The following is a 20,260-nucleotide window of genomic DNA, read 5'->3' on the forward strand; positions in this document are numbered from 1 at the left end:
AAGGAACTGTGTTCCTCCTGTGCTGGCTGCTGGCTTCATCCTCCTCTCCAGTCTCTGCCCCCGTCACCAGCAAGAGTCTAAGGGCTTGTGAGCAGTAGTGACCCCCAAGGGCTTCCTGAGTCCATACCTGGAGTGAGCACCGTGGGGGACGTGAAGGAAATGTGACCCATGGCTTCTGTGCCAAATGAGCTTACATCTCATGCCCGTATATGACTGGAGGTGGGCCATGTATATGTACATGTAAATTGGTTCAACTCTATGGAGGCAATATTAACAGGGAGAACTGGATCAGGAATGACAGGGATGGGAGGAAAACTCTTCATTCTATAGCCTTTTGTGTTATTTGAATTGTGAACAATATGAAGGTATTTCCATTTGTGGTGGGTGGAATAATGATCCCTGTAGATGTCCACGCCCCAATTCCCGGAACCTGTACATATGTCGCTTTACGTGGCACAAGGGTCTTTGCAGATGCGATTAAGACTATGACATTGAAATGGAGAGAGGATGCTGGATTATTCAGGTGGGCCCAATCAAGTCACATGAATCCCTAAACCGCAAGGAACCTTGCCGGCCTGTGGTCAGAGAGGGAGATGTGACTACAGAAGAACAGTCAGAGAAATGCCACACTGCTGGCTTCGAAAATGGAGGGAGGGACCCACGAGCCAAGGAATGCGGGCAGCCTCACAGAGCTTGAAAAGGCAAGGGAATGGATTTTCCCTTATAGCCTCCAGGAAGGAACACAGCACAGCCAGCACCTTGGTTTTAGCCCCATGAGACCCATGTCAGGCTTCTGACCTTCAAACTGTAAGATTATACATTTGTGTTGTTTAAGTCACAGAGTTTGTGATCATTTGTTACAATGTTCATAGAAAATTAATCTACTGCTAAAACCAATTAATAAAATAGTTTTGGAAAGAAGCTCACAGTCTAATGGTTAGAGTGGACATTCACGGAGGAAACAGACACCGACTTTCAGTGGTGTGCTGGGTGGTGCAGACTAAATGTTGTGGAACCCAGCTCACTTCTTGGAGGACTGTGGGGCAGGCACTATGCTACGTGCAGGGACCACAAGATGAAAAAAACATGGTTGCTGCCCTGGGCGTGCTTCATGGCGTGTTTTGCAGTATTCCTACTCTCCACCCCCTTAAAACTGGCCTCCAGGATGAGTGCACTGTGTGCCCACCCCCACCCCACGGCCTGCCGGGCAGGGCATTTCTAGGTGCTTTGTCATCTTGGGCCCCGATAGACTGGACTGTCCCTCCTTCCTCTGCTTGCAGCCAGTCGTCCTGCCTTGAATACCTCCAGGGTGGGAGAACCCACCACCTCGAGACTCGGCTCTGCTGTGGGCTTTCCTCCTAAAGCACTCAGCGTAGGCACCGTTTATTTCAGCATCACTCAAGGACCGGGTGACTGGGGTTTCTGCTTTGGGAGGTGGGTATCTCGCCTTCCCTCACGAGACCACGCACGTCCTCACGCGTCTGTAGTTAATTTGTTGCCCACCCTTCATCTTGACGGAACCAAATACATAATAGTGACTCACTACAAACCTGTTGGATGAAGCAGCTATGCAGCTCCTATCGTGTGTATCGGGTGGTGCCAGGTAGGCATTGGGAAGGATGCAAGAAACAAAAAAGGATGGAGACTTGGTCTTTGAGCGGAGTTATAAAGAGAAAATGTATCATGGTTCTCTTCTGCTGGTTCCTTTGTTCATGCCCATTTTATATAGGAAATGATTTCCTCCTTTAGTCCTCCCTCCCCTGTCATGTATTGCCAGAACGCTGTTCATCCTTGATTCGAAGAAGCCACCGAGTTGCTGTTAGGTGCTTTTCAAGTCCTGCCAGCCACCACACTCAGGGCTGCATCCAAAGCCCCCCAGACCCAGCTACCCTCTCCTCGCTTCCTTCTGCTCCCTCCCCTCCCCGCCCCCAGCGTCCTGTGTCCTAGGATCCGTTTCCCTCTTTGCCTTTCAAGGCTTCCTCTCCCGGCCAACATCTATGAGTGTTTGAGCAGAGGTGGCAATGTGCACAGCCAGGTGACGCGCGGTAACTCTTGGAAACCGGCCCTCCCTGAGGGAGCAATCCTGCCGCACCATCTCAGCCTCTGCAGGAGACTTGGAGCAGTGTGTTCGTGCTGGAAGTGCATGAAATGCAGTGGTTTCATGTGGGGAGACGGCAGGGTCCCCTAGAGCAAAGCCCACCGGGAACCACTGCTCTTGCACCGGTGAGGAACCGTGGGTCAGCCGGGAAGTGTGGCACTCGAGGGGAACAGGTTTGGGAATCAGGCAATTGAGGATTTGAATCCAGACTCCTTGGTTGCTTACTCTTTCTAAGCCTCAGTTTACTCCTCTGTAGAAGTGGGAGCTGGACTCAGACATGGGATGACACAGGTATGTACAGAGTTGGGATTCAATTCTAAACCTGAGCTTACCTTGCGATGTGGCCCTGGTGGTAATGTCAGCTCCGACAGTGTATAAACCCCCTCTGGGAAGACCAGACACCAAAGCAGAAATAGGTGCCAGCTCAGGGGTGCGGGTCACTGATGAGAACTGACTTGACTTTCCATGGGAAATGCCTGGCTCTTGGTGGTGGTTATTATTTTGTAAGGTTCATGCGATTTTACTGTCTTGGCTCGTTTCCTTGCTGCCATGCTGCTCCCCGGGCCAGACCCAGCAGGAATGCGGGTCTGCAGAGGCCCCTTCCCAGCACCCCGCAGGCGGCACCGTGGGTCCGGCTTATTTGTCATGCAGGGCTGGAATATCCGCCACGGCACTAACGTGCCCTCGCAGCCTCTTCACCTCCTCCGTCTCTTCCTGGGTTATCCATCACCTCACCTTTTTTCCTGGTACCCTTCCACACCCACCTCCAGGCCCCTTCTGCCCCCATTTCCTGCCCTTTTTCTTACCGACCTCAGCCTTTTGCAAACCATCTCCCGCCTTGGTCTCAAAGTGGCTTTAGTGGTTTTTCTTCTAGAAGCTTCCCCCTCCTGCAGCCTGGCTTTTCCATAAAGGCACCCTTTCAGAACTGCCCACTTCCAGGCTTGAAAACTCTGAAATTCCCTTTTCCAACCACAACCTCCAGGCTCTCTACGCTGTGTCCTCCCGAGAGTGAGTGATGTGGTGGCCCGTCACAGGCAGAACAGGAAGTGCACGTGTGCCAGGGGGCGTGGTAGGTTGGTGATAAATGTGGAGTTGACTGGCTCAGGTAGGAAGCTGGGTGTGCACAGGGGACAGTAAGAGCTTGTTGGTGCAGCTGCTCCAACCTGGGATGGAGGGGCAAAGGCAGAGGGCATCGAGGTTTCGCTCTGCCTTGCCAGGGAGTGGAGGTGGGGGACAGGGATTGCTCTGCCAGATGTTTCTGGTCTAGGAATGAGCCTGCATCTGGCCTGGTGCCTCTGGTGGCTTCCTCTGAAAAGAAAGCCTAATCTGGGGACTTGTAGCATCTCTTATGGGAAGAAGCAAGGCAAGGGCATATTGAAACTTGGGGATCAGTTTGGAAAAAGGAGTGACACTGGGGATGTGTAGAGTTGGGGTTAAATTCTAAACCTGAGCTTGCCTTCTAGTCTGGCCTGTGTGGAAATGATAGCAACTCTGATGGTCTCTAAACGCCCCCTCTGGGAAAACCAGCCAGCAAAGCGGAAATAAGTATTGGTTCAGGTGAGGGGGTCAAGGCACAGATACCTCACTTATCCAGAGCTCAGCCTGCTCTCACCTCTCCTGTCCCAGAACATGGATCTCAGAGCGAGGGACAAGTGCCTGTGATCAGCGAAATGGCTGAAGCCATGGCTCCTTATCCTAAGACCGCCTGACCCTTGCTCAGAGCCCCACGGTCGCCCAGCCCAGGGGGCTGCATATTAGAAGTGGGGAAGCTTCTTTAGGCAGGCATTCCTAACAGGTAGCATGACCTCTGGGAGCCTTACTGTGGGAAGGGGCAGATAGAAGAAGAGAGAAAATTGCAGCAGTAGGGACAAATCTCCTGACACAGGAGAGCATCTCATAGACATGCCAGAGGGCCCTGAAGACAAAGTTACATTATTTTCAGCACCTTGGCCACTGCAAATGCTTTGTGGAACAGAGCTGGGGAGAGGAGTACACAAACAAATGTTAGGTTTTATTCTTTGCCACAAAAGGATGAGAAGCATATAAATGTTAAAACAAAACAAAACAAAACTTCGTGCAGTAGGGCTAAAATGAAACACATTTTGTTGCTTGAAGGGGCAATGTTTAGTTGTCTAGAAAAGACTTGTATGTGAAATATCTCGTCTGTATTGCTAGATAAACAGTAAACCGTTATTCCTGTTGGCGTGATGGAGTGTTAGGACCGAAAGAGACCATGAGATTCTATAAACCCATCTTAAAATGTTTATAGGTTCAGAGATGTGAAGTGGTTTGCCCAAGGTCCCACAGCCAGATGGTGGCAGAACTGGGCCTTGAACTTGGTTCACTAGAGTGCAAAATGGATTCAGGGTTCTGGGGAGCAGACCTGGGTTCAGACCCTATACCTCTGGCAGGAGCAGCCAGGCCGGGGCTGGGACCTCCTCCCTACCCCCAACCTCCCAGAGGTCAGAGTCAAGGCCTACATGGGAGGCTGGGGGGCCTGAAACACCTGCCTAAGGACAAGTTGAGGAAACACTGCACGGAATGGGTCGGGGGTCTGGGGGAATGGGTGGGAGTGCTGGTAAGCCAGGAGAGCTGGACAGAAGTCCAAAGGGCAGGCTGGGTGCAGGGCATTGGAGTGGTGTAAACACGCCCCAAACATAAGTGAGCCTCTGGCATCCCCCGGCTGGACAGTTTGCCTCCTATTCTAGAACAGCCTGACTCCAGGCATGTCAAGAACTGGTTTGAAAGGCAGCTTACAGCCCGGAGATGGGAAACAAAGAAGAAAATGCCAAGCACTCCTTGTAATCTTGTGGGAAACAGCTCCTAGAGTCTGATTTTTGCTTTCTATTTCTTGTAAGAGAGGCCGAGAGGGCTCAGAACCCGGCTTGTCCAATGCAAACCCACAGAAGCGTCTTGCTGCACATCTGTCCATGGACTTCCTATTTTTACTCTTAATAACCGTAAGCTCGAGGTTACCAGGGTCTCCTTGTTGCTATAGTGAGAGGTGATAGTGCCAGCCTTCCAAAGCGCTAGACCCTTGGCTTAGAGGAAGAACAGAATCTGGGTTGCTTTATTTTTGGGCTTGACTGAGAAGGTTTAATGCACCATTTGCCAGCCCTCCCAGCAATGGTGGTTTGTGCTCAAAATACATGAAACCTCAATAACAGAAAAACTGACGATTTCAGGAAGTGGGTATCTGAGAGTAATATAGAAGGAAAACTTTAAATTACAAAAATGATAAAACTTCATTAAGAACATCTAGAAAATGACAAAGAAATGAAAATACATGTGATTATAATACCATAACACAGCTTTCATGGTCCTGAGCTGTCATCCTACTACAGTCTATCAGTTTTCTTAAATGTGCATTTGGCAGAGTTGAAGATTTAGTGTGCGTATGTAGTGTGTGAATAATGGGTAGTCTGCTTTTTCAGTTATTATGTCATAAGCATCTTTCTGTGCTGCTGCATTATCTCAATAAACATTATTTTTATTGGTTGGGTAATGTCACATCATTTCATATAACACTCTCCTACTTTTCATCTTTGGTGTCTCTTGAATTCACGCTTGGTCTCTATCATACCGTCTCTTTCAAAATTCTACTCCTTCTCTAATTTGGATAACTGGCCTGCCTTGTCCCTGTCCCCACCCCCGTACACACACACACACACCCACACACACACTCACACACACACACACATACACATGTACACACTAGGATTTCCTCCACTCTACAGTCTTGCTAATCAAAGGGTGGTCCCACACCAGTGGCCTGGACACCCCTGGGAGCTTGTTAGAAATGCAGAATTTCAGACTCCAGCTGGGACCTACCGAATCTGAATCTGCATCTGTATTTTGACAAGATCCCTAGGTGATTCCTAAGCACATTGAAGCTTGAGAAGCACTGATCTGAAACACACATTCCCCACGCTCCAGGAGAGAACCCCGGCCAGGTGTGCAGCCTGCAGAGTGCAGACCAAATGGAGAGGGGGCTGGGAGTGAGTAGGTGAGGGCCAGCCAGACAACCACAGGTGGTGGGCAGCTGTGGGCCAGGAATCTTAGAGAGGTTGCAGGAAGGAATGAGGCCTGTGAAGGAAAACCTATAGAAGATACAAGATTGAAAACTGAGGGCTCAGTTGGCTAGGAGGGGCAGGGGCAAAACAACCAGCCCTGGCTCACTCCCACTTTGTAGGTGAAGAAGCTGAGGCACAGAGAAATTAAACTGCTTGCCCAAGGTCACCAGTGAATAGGTGGTGGAGCTGGGAGAGCAATCTGCTTCCAGAGCCCACACTCTTAACCACCCTGCAGTGCAGTGGAGGGTAAACGACAGGAGGAAGAAAAGAAAAAAAGGACGTTAGACTCCTACAATGAGCTGGGTAATTTTTCACTTCCTTACATATAATAACCACGACAGCCTTTGGATGTGGATATTCCTACCCCATGTTACAAACGAGAAGGTCCATTTGCACCAGTGATGAGCAGTTCCTGAGTTCACATAGTTACTAACAGCTGAAGTCAGGATTTGAACCCAGGACATTTTGGGTCCCAAAGTGATGCTCTTTCCAAATTGCACACTTCATCCGCAAGGTGTGGAGCTGCTCTCTGCTCTCAGAACAGCTTCTTTCCTTCTCCCCTGTCTCCTGATTTTATTTTATTTTTTTAGATTTGATGAAAGCTTAACTTTTAAAAGTGTTTTTATTGGAGTACAGTTGATTTACAATGTTGTGTCAGCTTCTGCTGTACAGCAAAGGGAATCAGTTAAACATATACATATATCCACTCTTTTTTAGATTCATTTCCCATGCAGGTTATTACAGAGTATTGAGTAGAGTTCCCTGTGCTATACAGTAGGTCCTTATTAGTTATCTATTTTATATGTGGTAGTTTGTGTCAATCCCAGTCTCCCAGTTTATCCCCCACCCTTTCCCTCCGGTAACCATAAGTTTGTTTTCTACATCTGTGAATCTATTTCTGTTTTGCAAATAAGTTCATTTGTATCATTTTTTTAGAGTCCACATATAAGCAATATCATATTTGTCTTTGTCTGGCTTTACTTCACTCAGTATGAGAATCTCTAGGTCCATCCGTGTCGCTGCAAATGGCATTATTTCGTTCTTTTTTATGGCTGAGTAATATTCCATTGTATATATGCACCACATCTTTATCCTTTCATCCGTCGATGGGTATTTAGGTTGCTTCCATGTCCTGGCTATTGTAAATAGTGCTGCAATGAACATTGTGGTGCATGTGTCTTTTTGAATGACGGTTTTCTCAGGGTATATGCCCAGTAGTGGGATTGCTGGGTCGTATGGTAGTTCTATTTTTAGTTTTTTAAGGAACCTCCACACTGTTCTCCATAGTGGCTGTACCAATTTACATTCCCACCAACAGTGTAGGAGGGTTCCCTTTTCTCCACACCCTCTCCAGCATTTATTGTTTGTAGATTTTTTGATGATGGCCATTCTAACTAGTGCGAGGAGATACCTCATTGCAGTTTTTTTTTAATTAATTAATTTTGTTTATTTATTTTTGGCTGCGTTGGGTCTTCATTGCTGTGCGTGGGCTTTCTCTAGTTGCGGCGAGCAGGGACTACTCTTTGTTGCAGTGCATGGGCTTCTCATTGTGGTGGCTTTTGTTGCGGAGCAGGGGCTCTAGACACATGGGCTTCAGTAGCTGTGGCACGTGGACTCAGTAGTTGTGGCTTGTGGGCTCTAGAGCACAGGCTCAGTAGTTGTGGCACATGGGCTTAGTTGCTCCGCGGCATGTGGGATCTTCCCGGACCAGGGCTCAAACCTGTGTCCCCTGCGTTGGCAGGTGGATTCTTAACCACTGTGCCACCAAGGAAGCCCCCCTCATTGCAGTTTTGATTTGCATTTCTCTAATAATTTGTGATGTTGAGCATCTTTTTATGTGCTTTTTGGCTATCTGTATGTCTTCTTTAAAGAAATGTCTATTTAGATCTTCTGCCCATTTTTTGATTGGGTGGTTTGTTTTTTTGACATTGAGCTGCATGAGCTGCTTGTATATTTTGGAGATTAATGCCTTATTGGTTGCTTCATTTGCAAATATTTTCTCCCATTCTGTGGGTTGTCTTTTCATTTTGTTTATGGTTTCCTTTGCTGTGCAAAAGCTTTTAAGTTTAGTTAAGTCCCATTTATTTATTTTTGTTTTTATTTTCATTACTCTAGGAGGTGGATCAAAAAAGATCTTGCTTAGATTTATGTCAGAGAGTGTTCTGCCTGTTTTCCTGTAAGAGTTTTATGGTATCAGGCCTTACATTGAGGTCTTTAATCCATTTTGAGTTTATTTTTGTGTATGGTGTTAGGTAGTGTTCATTCTTTTACATGTAGCTGTCCAGTTTTCCCACCACCACTGATATAAGAGACTGTCTTTTCTCCATTGTATATTCTTGCCTCCTTTGTCATAGATTAGGTCACCCTGGGTGCCTGGGTTTAACTCTGGACTTTCTATCCTGTTCCATTGATCTGTATTTCTGCTTTTGGGCCAGTACCATACTGTTTTGATTACTGTAGCTTTGTAGTATAGTCTGAAGTCAGCAAGCCTGCTTCTTCCACCTCCATTTTTCTTTCTCAAGATTGCTTTGGCTATTCGGGGTCTTTTGTGTTTCCATACAAATTGTAAAATTTTTTGTTCTAATTCTGTGAAAAATGCCATTGGTAATTTGATAGGGATTGCAGTGAATCTTTGGATTGCTTTGGGTAGTGTAGTCATTTTGACAATATTGATTCTTCCAATCCAAGAACATGGTATGTCTCTCCATTTCTTTGTTTCACCTTTGATTTCTTTCATCAGTATCTTATAGTTTTCTGAGTATAGGTTTTTTGCTTCCTTAGGTAGGTTTATTCCTCGGTATTTTATTCTTTTTGATGTGATGGTAAATGGGATTGTTTCCTTAATTTCTCCTTCTGATCTTTCATTGTTAGTGTATAGGAATGCAAGAGATTTCTGTGTATTAATTCTGTATCCTGCAACTTCACGAAATTCATTGATGAGCTCTAGTAGTTTTCTGGTAGCATCTTTAGGATTTTCTATGTATAGTATCGTATCATCTGCAAACAGTGACAGTTTTACTTCTTTTCCAATTTGGATTCCTTTTGTCTTCTGATTTTAAAACCCCATCTCTGCCCAGGGACACATTCCCCTTGCCCGTTCATGGTGAGGACAAACACAGGGCAAGTTTCAGATATTTTCCTCAATCCTTAAAATTGTGAAATGCTTACGACTAGAAGGTACCTGTTGTGCATTTAATCCAACTGCCTCATTTTACAGTTAAGGAAACTGAAGCCCAGAGAGATCAAGTGGCTTGTCTGAGGTCACACAGCCATAGATCCAAGACTCTGACCCTGGATTCAGTGTTCCTTTCCTGACTCTGGGCTGTATTTGCACCTGGTGTCCTGGGTGCCAAGGGGTCTGTGCACCACCAGGGCAGCCAGCACTGGGCTGTCGGGTTGCTAGGTCAGTGCAAGTTCAGCCTTAAGCTTAAGGTGAAGGATGCAATGGATGAATCTCCATTTAAAAAAACCAAACTGGGGCTTCCCTGATGGCACAGTCGTTAAGAATCCGCCTGCCAATGCAGAGGACACAGGTTTGAGCCCTGGTCTGGGAAGATCCCACATGCCACGGAGCAACTAAGCCCGTGTGCCACAACTACTGAGCCTGCACTCTAGAGCCCACGAGCCGCAACTACTGAGCCCACATGCCACAACTACTGAAGCCTGTGTGCCTGGAGCCTGTGCTCCGCAACAAGAGAAGCCACTGCAATGAGAAGCCCACGCACCACAACGAAGAGTAGCCCCCACTCGCCGCAACTAGAGAAAGCCCACACGCAGCAACGAAGACCCAACGCAGCCAAAAAATATATTAAAAAAAAAAATGAAGAGGAACTAAAGAGTAAAAAAAAGAGAGAGAACAGAGGCTTGAAAAAAAAAAGCCTAATAAAAATAATATCTGCTTGTTAAAAATCCAAGCAGTGTAGAAGTGTGTCTGCAAACACTTGAAAGCACCCCCTCCCAGCCCTCCCCGGCCCACTCCCCAGGGGTAACCACTTAGTACCGCCTCTAGTGGCTTCTTAATTTTCATGCCAGCCATTGGGTTTTGTAGGATCCATGCCACAGCAAGGCTATTTTTAACAAGCATCCCAGGCTTCAGGAGGTTGAGGAGAGGGGAAGAAAAAATATTCCATTTGTGTATTTTTAATCCATGTGCATTTGAGCAAGCAGTGGCTTTCCTGTCCCCGCTGCCAAGGGTTTCAGGCAATTGATTAGACTTTCTGGGTGCAGGGTAATCCTTTCTCTTCCCCTAACGAGGCTGGAAGGCCAGGGAGAGGTTCAGGTGATGTTTCTGGGGCTGATGGCTGTCTCAGCTGGCTGCCTCCTGATCCTGCCTGCCCCCAGCCCTCTCCTTCGGGCAGCCTTGACAATCCTGGCTGGGTCTTCCAGAGCAGAGGAGGCCTGGGAACCTGACTCTTTGTGCCACACTCATATTTAGAAATGTCTCCAGCCAGAGGTTGGCGTCTGTCCCGCTTGGGCTCTGGGCAGGGGGTGCAGTCACATGTGCTGCCTTTGAGTGGGCAGATTCTGAGTGGGCAACGGCCCGCTTTGAATATAAACACAGTCCTTTTATGCCGAGGAGCTGGCATCCGAGCCTGTGCTCCTGGTCACTGGGTGAAGGCAAGTGCTGGTAGCCAGATGGGTGACAGGGAGACGGAAGAAGGATGTCACAAGGCTTGAACTGGGCAAAATGGTGGTCGAGGAGGGGTCTCAGCTCCCTGCCCTCCACCCCCCCAGCCCCGTCCCTATCTTTTTTCTGCGCTCCTTCGCCAGGTGCGCAGAGCACTGCCACTGCCTGAGTAGGAGGCCTGCTGCCCCGTGGGGTTGTTGAGGGGTGTCGGCCAGATGGTGCCCCCATCTGAGCCTTCCTTTCTGCCCTGTGAGTTCCCCAGTATATTGAGGGGTGGTCCTGGGAGGCTGTGTGGATTGGGACCAGAGTGAGGCCCGGATGTAGAGCCAGCTGCGGCAGTCTTGCTCTGCCCTCCCTGTTGGTGAGCAGACAGCCCCTCAACCTCTCCAGATGGCACCTGCAAAACGTGTCCAGGATGATGTCATCCCTGAAGGCTCTTTTGGCGCTGACAGTGATCATTCTACAATCTCTTGCTCACCCTGCTTTCTTTCCCATGACAGTGCATGACAACAGATAAAATGGACCAACCAGCCCAGCCTTAAATAGCAGCCCCCTGGGTAACAAACATCATGCCTTAGCCCTATAAAAACTCTCCTTTCTTTTAAACAGTTCCTTTAAGGAGGGGCATTCTGGTTCATTCACTCATCCCTCAGGTCTTTAATGAACAACTACGAAGCGCTCTCTCCAGCTCCACAGCAGCTGATGGGGGCTTTTGGATCTCCTTACATAGCACCTCTCCACCCCTCTGCAGGCCTGCCCTGGGGACCAAGGTGGCTTGCTTACCACATTCAGCTCTCTGGAGAGGACTCTGCCTTCCTGCAGCTGAATCTTCAGAGAGAACACAAATGCAATAGGATTCCTCTCCTACAGCTGATGCCAAGCCAGTGCCAAGTGCTGAAGCCCCTTGCACCTCCACCTCACCCTGCTCCATCTTCCCTCCTCCCTCCACATCCCAGGGGAAGAAAGCTCCATGCAGTGGTCAAGAAGGCTGAATAGATATTTTCTTCATATCTCCTATATAACTGAATGAATGAGTGAATGAATGAATAAATAAGCAGATAAGCAAGTGAGCAAATGAATGGAGGAACAAATGGAAACTCAATCTCTACTCCAAAGGAACTTAAAATTCAAAGGAAAAGAACCATGCTTGTAGCATGGTAGCACTGTGGGACTGAAGGGGACCCTAGGGATTGGACTCACCCCCTCTTTTTATGGGAAAGGAAATGCAGGCTCAGAGGCGGGAGGGGCTGCCGTGCGATGCGTGCAGCGGACCACGGAGGTCAGAGGATGGCGAAATCGCCCAGGGGGAGTGAGATCCTGAATCGAACACAAGGCTGCCCTACTTTCCCTCTGCTGCTGCCCTAAGTGTCCCTTGTCCTTGGGAAAAATTGTCTTTTCATATGGTTGGGAGTGGATGGCGCAGTTTTTCTTTGAGGGTTAATTGTTTTGCCGACAGCACAGATAATTAGGAATGAGAATCCCGAGTGAGGGCGACAGCACCATCTGCTGTGAATATGTTTCAACCCCACCTTGCAGGAGGGCTCAGAAGCACTCCGATCCCCACCCTCCCACCCCCAGCGAAAACTGATGTGCTCTAGCTGTTTGCTTCCGGAGCTACAGCCGCCAGGTGATCGTGCAGCCCATGGGACAGGCTGGTAACCGGCTTCTGAAGGGTGCAGCTTCTCCTCCCTTTCCCATGGCATTTGGTGCACGTGTAGTAGGGCTCATGTCTTACTTGGTAGAACAAGGACCCCCTCCCCTTCCCCGGGGTGCCTGGGACACAGAGCGATAATAACACCAGGGGATGACTTTCCATTCTTTCCGTAGCCTGATGTGTTGAGGTGTGGTCCGGTGGGCATGTGGGTCTGCACCGAGCTCCTGGCTGCTTTTGGTGTTTGCATCCTTTTTCCGCTGAACTCCATGGATTGGCCACCTATCCTGGGTTTCCTGGCCTTTGGCCTGTGCTGCCTATTCTAGAAGGATCTCGGCCTGCCTTCCCACCAGGTAGGAATTTCCTAGGTTGTGACTTCTTCCTGGAGAGCGGAAGCAGAGCAGCATTGGAATCAAGCAGAGAATCCAATTGTCCAGGAGCAGCTGAGATCTTTCTTCGTAGGGGTGGAACTTCGTGGTGGCGTTTTTTCATTTTCATTATTCAGGAATATATCCCATATACAAAAGAGCATTGATGTGTGTGTATGCTTTTGGAAGGTAATACCAATAACTGCTTTGTTCTTTCAAAGGGGCTTCTAATCCCCAGGGCTGCCTTGCCCAGCAATGCCTCGGAGGCCACAGCTGTAAAGCCAGGTTGCCCTGGAGGCTCAAGGTGGGCACCCTGCCCCCCTCCGCACTCCCAAGCTGTGGCTATTTATCACAGCAGCACCCTGTTTGCCTGAGCTGCTCCTGTCAGCTAGGGGCCTCCACATTCCTGCCTTCCCTGTTTATCACTCTCTTCTCTGTGCCTTCTTCGCCTAGACCCTCCTAGCAGGGGAGAAACCACAGGCTGGATCCTCCTCCTGTTCTCTCTTCTCCCCATCCCCCGACAGCAGGCCAAGCATGCCTCTGTTCCCCTCGTCCTCCCCACTCCTACCGACCCGCCATTCCCCTGACGTGCTAGGAAATTAACCCAGTACCAAGGGGCTTGCTGGAAAGAATGATAACTGGGAGTCGGAAATTCCAGTCTTGACTCTTTCACTACCTTCCTGTGGGATCTTTAGTGAGATTCTCAACCTTTCTGTGCTTTTGTTGCCTCATCTCTAAAATAACCTTAAAAAAAAAATACCCCTTTATGTCACTACTGTGAAACCACATGGGTCCAGTGGATGCCAAAGCAGCTTGAAGGGTATAAATCAGGGTGTGTGTGAAAGACATTGTCATTGTTAGGCTTACAAAATCCATGGGACTCCAGGTCCCTGCCTCCCTTTGCTGCCCTCATCCCTGTCCATGGTGCTCCCCCTTTCCTGCAGCACTGGATGCCCTGGTGGACACTCTCCACCTACCACAGCCCCTTCTCAGCAGTGGGTCCACTGAGGCCCAGAGGACCCCGAGTTTGGGGTGGAGCTCAGGGTCACAGCTGTCTGGGCAGTGGCCCCGGGAGCTGGAGGCCATGCCTGGTCAGAGATACGGGGCTATGGCCAATGTGGCCCAAGTCTCCAGAACCCAGGAGATCTGCATGCTGAGGCGCGGCTTCTTCTTGTTGGAGCCCCTTCCTACCTGCCCCCTGCCCCCAGAGTGTGAGCTGTGGTCTTGGCTATGAAATGTGGTCACTCAGTGGAGCAGTGTCTGTGTCCCTCACCCAGCGAGGTTTGCATCTGTACCCTTGTCTCTCACTCTGAGCGAAGGGCTGTGAAAGGAGGCCACAGGTGGGCGGCCTTCCTGGAGCCCCCAAACCACAGCACACCGGAAGCCTTGTCCCAGGGCCTGGGCTACAAGAGTTGAGGAATGTCCCCGGTAGACATGGCCTTGTTCTTTGTGGGTCTCATTGGTGGAGGGAGGACACCCAGGTCCTTCCTCTTTCCTGGGGCAATGAGGTTCTGTTGGTGGGTATGAGCTAAATTCTGAATGGTGGGTAAGATGGGTGACTGAAGGTGCGTCTTTCAGGCAGATGAAATAAAATATGCCAAGGTAAGGAGATAAGAATGAAGGGGTGTGTGTGTGTGGCACACGCATGCTGAGGCCTGGGGGTAGGGTTGGTGGGTGGGACATTGGCAGTGAAGACCCTAGCTGAGGTAGAGTCTATATAGTCACCTGGAGTTACAAGATCTAATAATAGAGAGAGAAAAAAAAGATGGCTGGAAAGTTCTAGAACAGTTAAAACTTGGACATGTGTCTCTGGCCCTGGTAGGTCACAGGGACCTTTGTTCTTCCTACAGGTCTCCTCTGAAGCAGCTGGGAACTCAGAAGGCCTCACTACCCCTGAGGAGTAGGCCAGCCAGGAGAGCAGTAAGGGATGGCATGAAGCCCACCAGGGCCTGAGGAGTGAGCACAATCTGCAGCTCGTTGGACCCGGAGCCTCCAAGTCGGGAGACTGTACCAGCGGGGAGACTCAAGAAGAATTGATACCTCGGCCCCAAGTGACATGTACACGGTGTAATGACAGGTAATGAACCTGAGGTTCATCAATCCTTTCTGAATGATATGGCAGGTAGGAGAATATGTCAGCCTGCAGTAGACATAAAAGGTCAGCTCTTGGGAGGATAACCATGCAAACAAAGCAGAGTAAGGCCTGATGAGATAATAGATGGATGCTTTATAGTTATTAGTTCCTGCCCCAAGCTCTTGCTGGAGCTAGGCACCAGAAGATTTAGCAGCAGGTAGGTTCACTTGCTATACCTCATAGGAAGGCCTGATGCCATATGGATGTAGCACCTCTTGTTTTAAGACCTTAGAGTAACAAATCAAGAAGTCATTATTTCCCATCAGCTCCCTTGGGAAGCAGGGCATGGATGCCAGTGGGGAAACAAAGGCAGCGAGGGGTGCAGGAGCTCTTTCATGGATCAGTGATACCTAAGGGATAGACCTGGAGGCCTTATTGGCTGAGAAGCCTTCTGGGTTGGGACAGATTTTTTGAATGACCGGTGAGGTGATGGGTTGGTATTTCTTGTAAAAAAGGAAATAGGGACTTTGTGGCTGCCTTCGTCCCTCCAAGGATGCCAAGGCAAGTAGCAGATGACCAAGGCTGACTTGGGGAGGTCATGGGTGGGGGTCTGGAGAGCACAGGCGGGGGCTGGCAGACACCCTGGGTCTAGCAGGTAATCTGAGGAGGTCAGCCAAGGCAGAAAGCATTGAGAAGGTCCTCAGAGCCTAGAGGGCAGGACCCTGAAGCTGGGAGGACCAGGGTCCAGTGGGACTGGAGACCCCGAAGATGAGCTCTGATCTAGTGGAGGGCCTGTTCCATTGGCCATCTGGTCGTCACTGTGTGTGTCATACTGGGTACCGCTCTGGCAATTTCCGCCATGGGGAAAACGGCAGGCTGGGGCGGGAGCAAAAATAGCTTGGGGCCTTGGGAAACTGAGCAGGGCAGGGGGAGAGGGCCAATGGCCTGGGGCAGGAGGCCCAAGAGGGTGTGGCAAATTCCATTCCAGTGCAGGCCAGTGTCAGGGTGCACAAAGCCAAGCCAAGGGGTGGGGAGGGGCAGAGTATTAGGACTTCCGGGAGCCCTTGTTCTAAGTCAGGCAGAAAGAATAAGATGAAGAAGGAATCCAGAAAGCTGAACCCAGCTCTAGGAAATGGATCAACCACAGGTACCAGGTGGGCCCAGGACTTGGCTTCTGTCTATACGAACAAATGGCAGGGGAGTCGAGCTTTGGGGACCCTGGTGAGGATAGTTAGGGGTCTGGCTAGGCCTGGAGGGTCTTTGCTAGGGAGCTGGTATCTTCACAGTTTCTTGGAGCTAGCTGTGTCCCCGGGCACCCTAGACCCTAGTGTACCAGCTCTGGACTATTCTCAGACCCCCACCTCTCAGTGGAGCAGGCAGTCTGTGCATTTTAGGCTTGACTGGGGACCTGGGCAGGGCTCACCGTGTGGGCCCTCGTGATGGGAGGTGATGGGGGGCAGGAGGAGGCAGAAGAGGCCCAGCCCTGCAGGTGGCTCAGGAAGGTAAGGGGCTTAGCAGCCTCAGGAAGGTAAGGGGCAAAATACTTTCTGATTAAGTCAAGAGAGAACAAAGGGTTGAATCTAGAAGTTTCTTAACCTAGTTTCCCAGTATTTCCCGAGTACCTATTTTGTACTGGGCACTGTGCTAGGTGCCAGACATACAAAGATGCATGAGGTGTGTCTGCTCCCAGGGGAGGGAACATGGGGCAGAGGAAAAAACATGGGAGTGGAGACAGATCTGGGACTCTGGGAGCCTCAGGCTCCTGTCTTCAAAATGGGGACAAGACTTTCTCACTCACAGGCTGGTTGGGAGAATTAAATAAAATGAAACATGCAAAACATTTAGCACCGCAGCTGGCACCATAGTAAGTGATCAATCATTTAGTTTTCTTCCATTGTTCTGCTCTTGGAGGAGCTTATGGTCTGGGAGGGGAGGGAGCAAAGAAGGCTGGGAGAAACGCATCCCAATTCCCAGGGCTTCTGATTGTGAACAGGGTTTGAGGCCTGGGCTTTGAAAACCTCGTTCTCAGCATTCCTCTGGCCATGGAAAATGTAGTTTAAGGTGGATCCGAACACTCAGAAATGGTGATTGCCTGTGAGTGCTTTGGCAGTTGCTGGGCCTGGGGATGCTTTCTGGGCACTGAGTAGGATAGAGGGAGGGAGGGATGGGTCCAGGAATTTACAGACGTGTTGAGAAGAGAGGACATTCTCGGAATGCTTGGAGAGTCTTGCCTCCTCGGCTTCCAGCGCTGCTCTAGGGAGTGGGGCAGGATGAGTCGGGTACAGAAACCGAGGCAAGACTTGGGACCTGGAGCAGGGCTGCCCAGAGAGACTGAGCATGCGCCAGTCTCATGGGATTTTCAATTTGAAGCAAGTGAAATTAATTGTAATAATGTTTCATTTAACTCAACATGTCCAAAGTATTATCATTGCAACATGGAGTGAATATAAAGATTATTAATGAGATAGTTTATATTCTTCTTTTCGTACAAAGTCTTTGAGGTCCAGAGTGCATTTTTATACTTACGGTTTATCTCCGTTTGGACCAGCCACATTGCAAGTGCTCAACAGCACCTGTGGCTAGTGGCTACTCTATTGGACAGCTTAGGTCTAGAATTTAGAGCATCTTGCCCAGGGGCACCCAGAGGCCAGGTGTATCCTGAGCTAGACAATAGAACTTACTATTCTGTCCTCTTCTCATGACACAACTGAAATGAATTCCTGGGGAAACTGGCTTGAAGAGTCAGAGGTGTCTTGAATCACTTGTTCTGGATGGTAACGTATGTTCTCTAGAACCAGCCCTGGCTGCAGGTCTTCCCAGCTGGCCTCAGATGCCACCACTTACTGGTCCCGGGCTGACCCCAGGCAGTGCCCAAAGCTCTCTGAGCTTCAGAAGCTGCATTGAAAGTGGCACTAAGAATGTCTGTTTTGCTGGGTAATTATGAGGACTAAATAAAATAATCATTACTCTGTGACATTCCACGTCAAGAAATAATGCTTTTTATTTTCCTAAATTAAATGAAAACCGGGTTGAGTTCCCTATGGGCTAGGTGTGGCAAAAGTGTCCTAGCAGGAATTTCTGTAGTTCTGTTTCTACTCTTCTGTTGCATGAGGACTGTGGGGCTTTGTGGGGCAGGACAGATGGGCAGGGGGTGAGCCTGGACCTTGGCCCAGGGTGGCTGCCTGTGGCCCTCCTTATCCAGAGCCGTGTGGTCACCTGGAGGAGACAGGTCCTGCAGGCAGCTTGTGCCCCTGTGTCAGCTCTGCCGTAGAGAAGGCAGGGGTCCCCGGGCTTTCATCTCTAGAGGATGGACACCACCGTGGCACTGTGTTTCAGTGGGCCGAGGGGGTGCCGGCCACCCCAGGACCCATTACCTAAGCCATCCCAAGTGTCTTGGGACCCGATCCAGGCACCCTACTCGAAAAGCTGCTTGTCCTTCATCCCCTTTCTCTCCTGTCTCCCAGCCTCAGCCTTTGAAACAAAGGCCCATCCCTACCTTACCTGCCTCCTTTCTTTACCAGCCATAAAAATACAGATTACTCCCTGTGAGGGCCAGGGAGCCCACGATCATAGATATGGCTGCTCTTTCTGGGTTTGGGAGAGGGTATTTTCTATTACTCTGTGAATGACATCTGCCCCAGTCACGGGATCCCAACAGCAGCAGAAAATAGTAATTGCTACATACGTGTCCTGACACATGTCACTGGCATAAGGTTGGCACTCCACAAAATCAAGTTCCCCTAAGCCCAGCCCCACCTGAGGAATAGGTTAAATAATTTCTGCCTTTGGGGTTTTTCTGAGACTCAAATGAGATAGTGTATGTGAAAGACCTGCATAAAATTATAAAATGTTATTAAGACTCTTAATTCCCTACCTGGCGTGGTTTCTTGGTTGGGAGCTGGGTTGATTCTAAACGTGCCCTTCCACTCGGAATCACATGGCAGGTTGGCCCATCATCACGCACTGTCCTCCCCACCGTGGGCCCCGCTCAGTGCTCCCCTGGATGTTCCTCCCTGCAGGGCGAGCACCTCTCAACTAATAATCCTTTGTCTCCTGTGTGTCAGTGGCAGGTTTCCCTGACATCCTTAGTTTTCTTCAGCCTGTTGTGTGGGGTCTCTAACTCATCCCCCTGAGTTTGGAATCTACCCTAGTTATCAAGAAAGTTCCCAACCCATCTTTTCCGGGCCTGAGGGGAGAGAGGCCTGGAGCTAAGCAAGGGTCCTCTTCACCTACCTGGCTTGGGTTTGGTGAGGATTCTGCGATGGGAAAGGAGGTTTGAATAGAGTGTCTGTAGGCAGATCCTTAGGGCTGGAGTGGAGAGAGCAGGATAAGGAGGTACAGGTCGGTGATGCAAAGAGTAACCGGGTGTCAGCCATGCTGGAATCAGTGCAAAGTCTATAGACGAATGGGAATTCTCCAGCCCTGGGGACTGAAATGACATTTTCAAGGTTGGGTCAACATCTGATTGTGTGAGGTTGCGTCAGTGGTCCTTGGATGCTCACCGCAGCCGTCTGTGTTGTTCCTCCCCTGGGGGCAGCTGGCTTCTGCTTCCTGTTCCTCTCCTGGGCCCTGAGCTCTCAAGGCTGTCACGAATCCTAAAAGAGTCCTCCAAAGCAGTGTCATTGTGACTTAGCATCTATTTTAAAAGGTAATCTATGGCACATGTGGGGGACAATGAGGAGGGAGTGTCATAAAATCAAGCATATTTAGATGGAGATATAGTCTAGATTCTTTCTAAGTTTGCTTTGTGACCCTGTGCACATCTCTCAAGTTCCCCAGGCCTTAATGTTCTCATCTGTTAAATGAGCATGAGAAAGTGCACTGCAATGATTTAATGCTGCTGCCAGGCACACATGCATTCAAAAAGCAAGAGGCGCTATGAATCTTAATCACCAAACAGTTGAGAGTATTATGGCAACCCCCTTTTCCTCGTCAAGTCTAGCAGTGTGCAATTCTGCTCATCAAAATTAGTCTCTTCCTTGCTTCCTGGGGGCCCACAGGGAACAGCTTCTGATATATCACCTTAAAATTTTGCAGCAGGGAGAGGCAGAAAGCCACATTGCCCTTGACTGACAACCTTCATATTGGTACTTGACAATTTTAATTTTTCATGATTCCTCTGATAAAAATAGTGCCCGACTAAAAACAAATACATTTGTATTTTCCATCTCCTTAATTAGTTTCTAATTTGGGGGTTCTTATTAGCTTAAAATCATCTCGCTGAAATGGTCCTTGGATGATAAAAAATGTGAAAACCACAATCAATTCTAGAGAGATCCTGCTATTTAATTATGCTGATTGGAGCACTAGAGACCCCTGGCAAAACGAACCTCTCAGAATAAGCTTGATTTGTGTAAGTTGGTTTTTAA

The 20,260-nt window shown here is 49.2% G+C and overlaps 1 protein-coding gene across 6 annotated transcripts in view; it reads left to right on the forward strand.

Moving 5' to 3' along the window:
- Nucleotides 1–20,260, forward strand: part of ZBTB7C (zinc finger and BTB domain containing 7C) — a 373,957-nt gene that overhangs the window by 68,375 nt on the left and 285,322 nt on the right. For 5 of the 6 annotated variants that reach the window (XM_082354578.1, XM_082354585.1, XM_082354579.1 and 2 more), the window contains exon 2: nucleotides 14,668–14,894. The exons of the other annotated variant lie outside the window; for it this stretch is intronic. In XM_082354578.1, coding sequence (XP_082210704.1) covers nucleotides 14,888–14,894 — 7 coding nt within the window. In that variant the 5' untranslated portion in view covers nucleotides 14,668–14,887. The remainder of the gene's footprint in view (nucleotides 1–14,667; nucleotides 14,895–20,260) is intronic. 6 annotated transcript variants of the gene reach the window in all.

This window comes from Balaenoptera borealis, assembly GCF_965194805.1.
Source record: "Balaenoptera borealis genome assembly, chromosome: 14".
Lineage (NCBI taxonomy): Eukaryota > Metazoa > Chordata > Mammalia > Artiodactyla > Balaenopteridae > Balaenoptera > Balaenoptera borealis.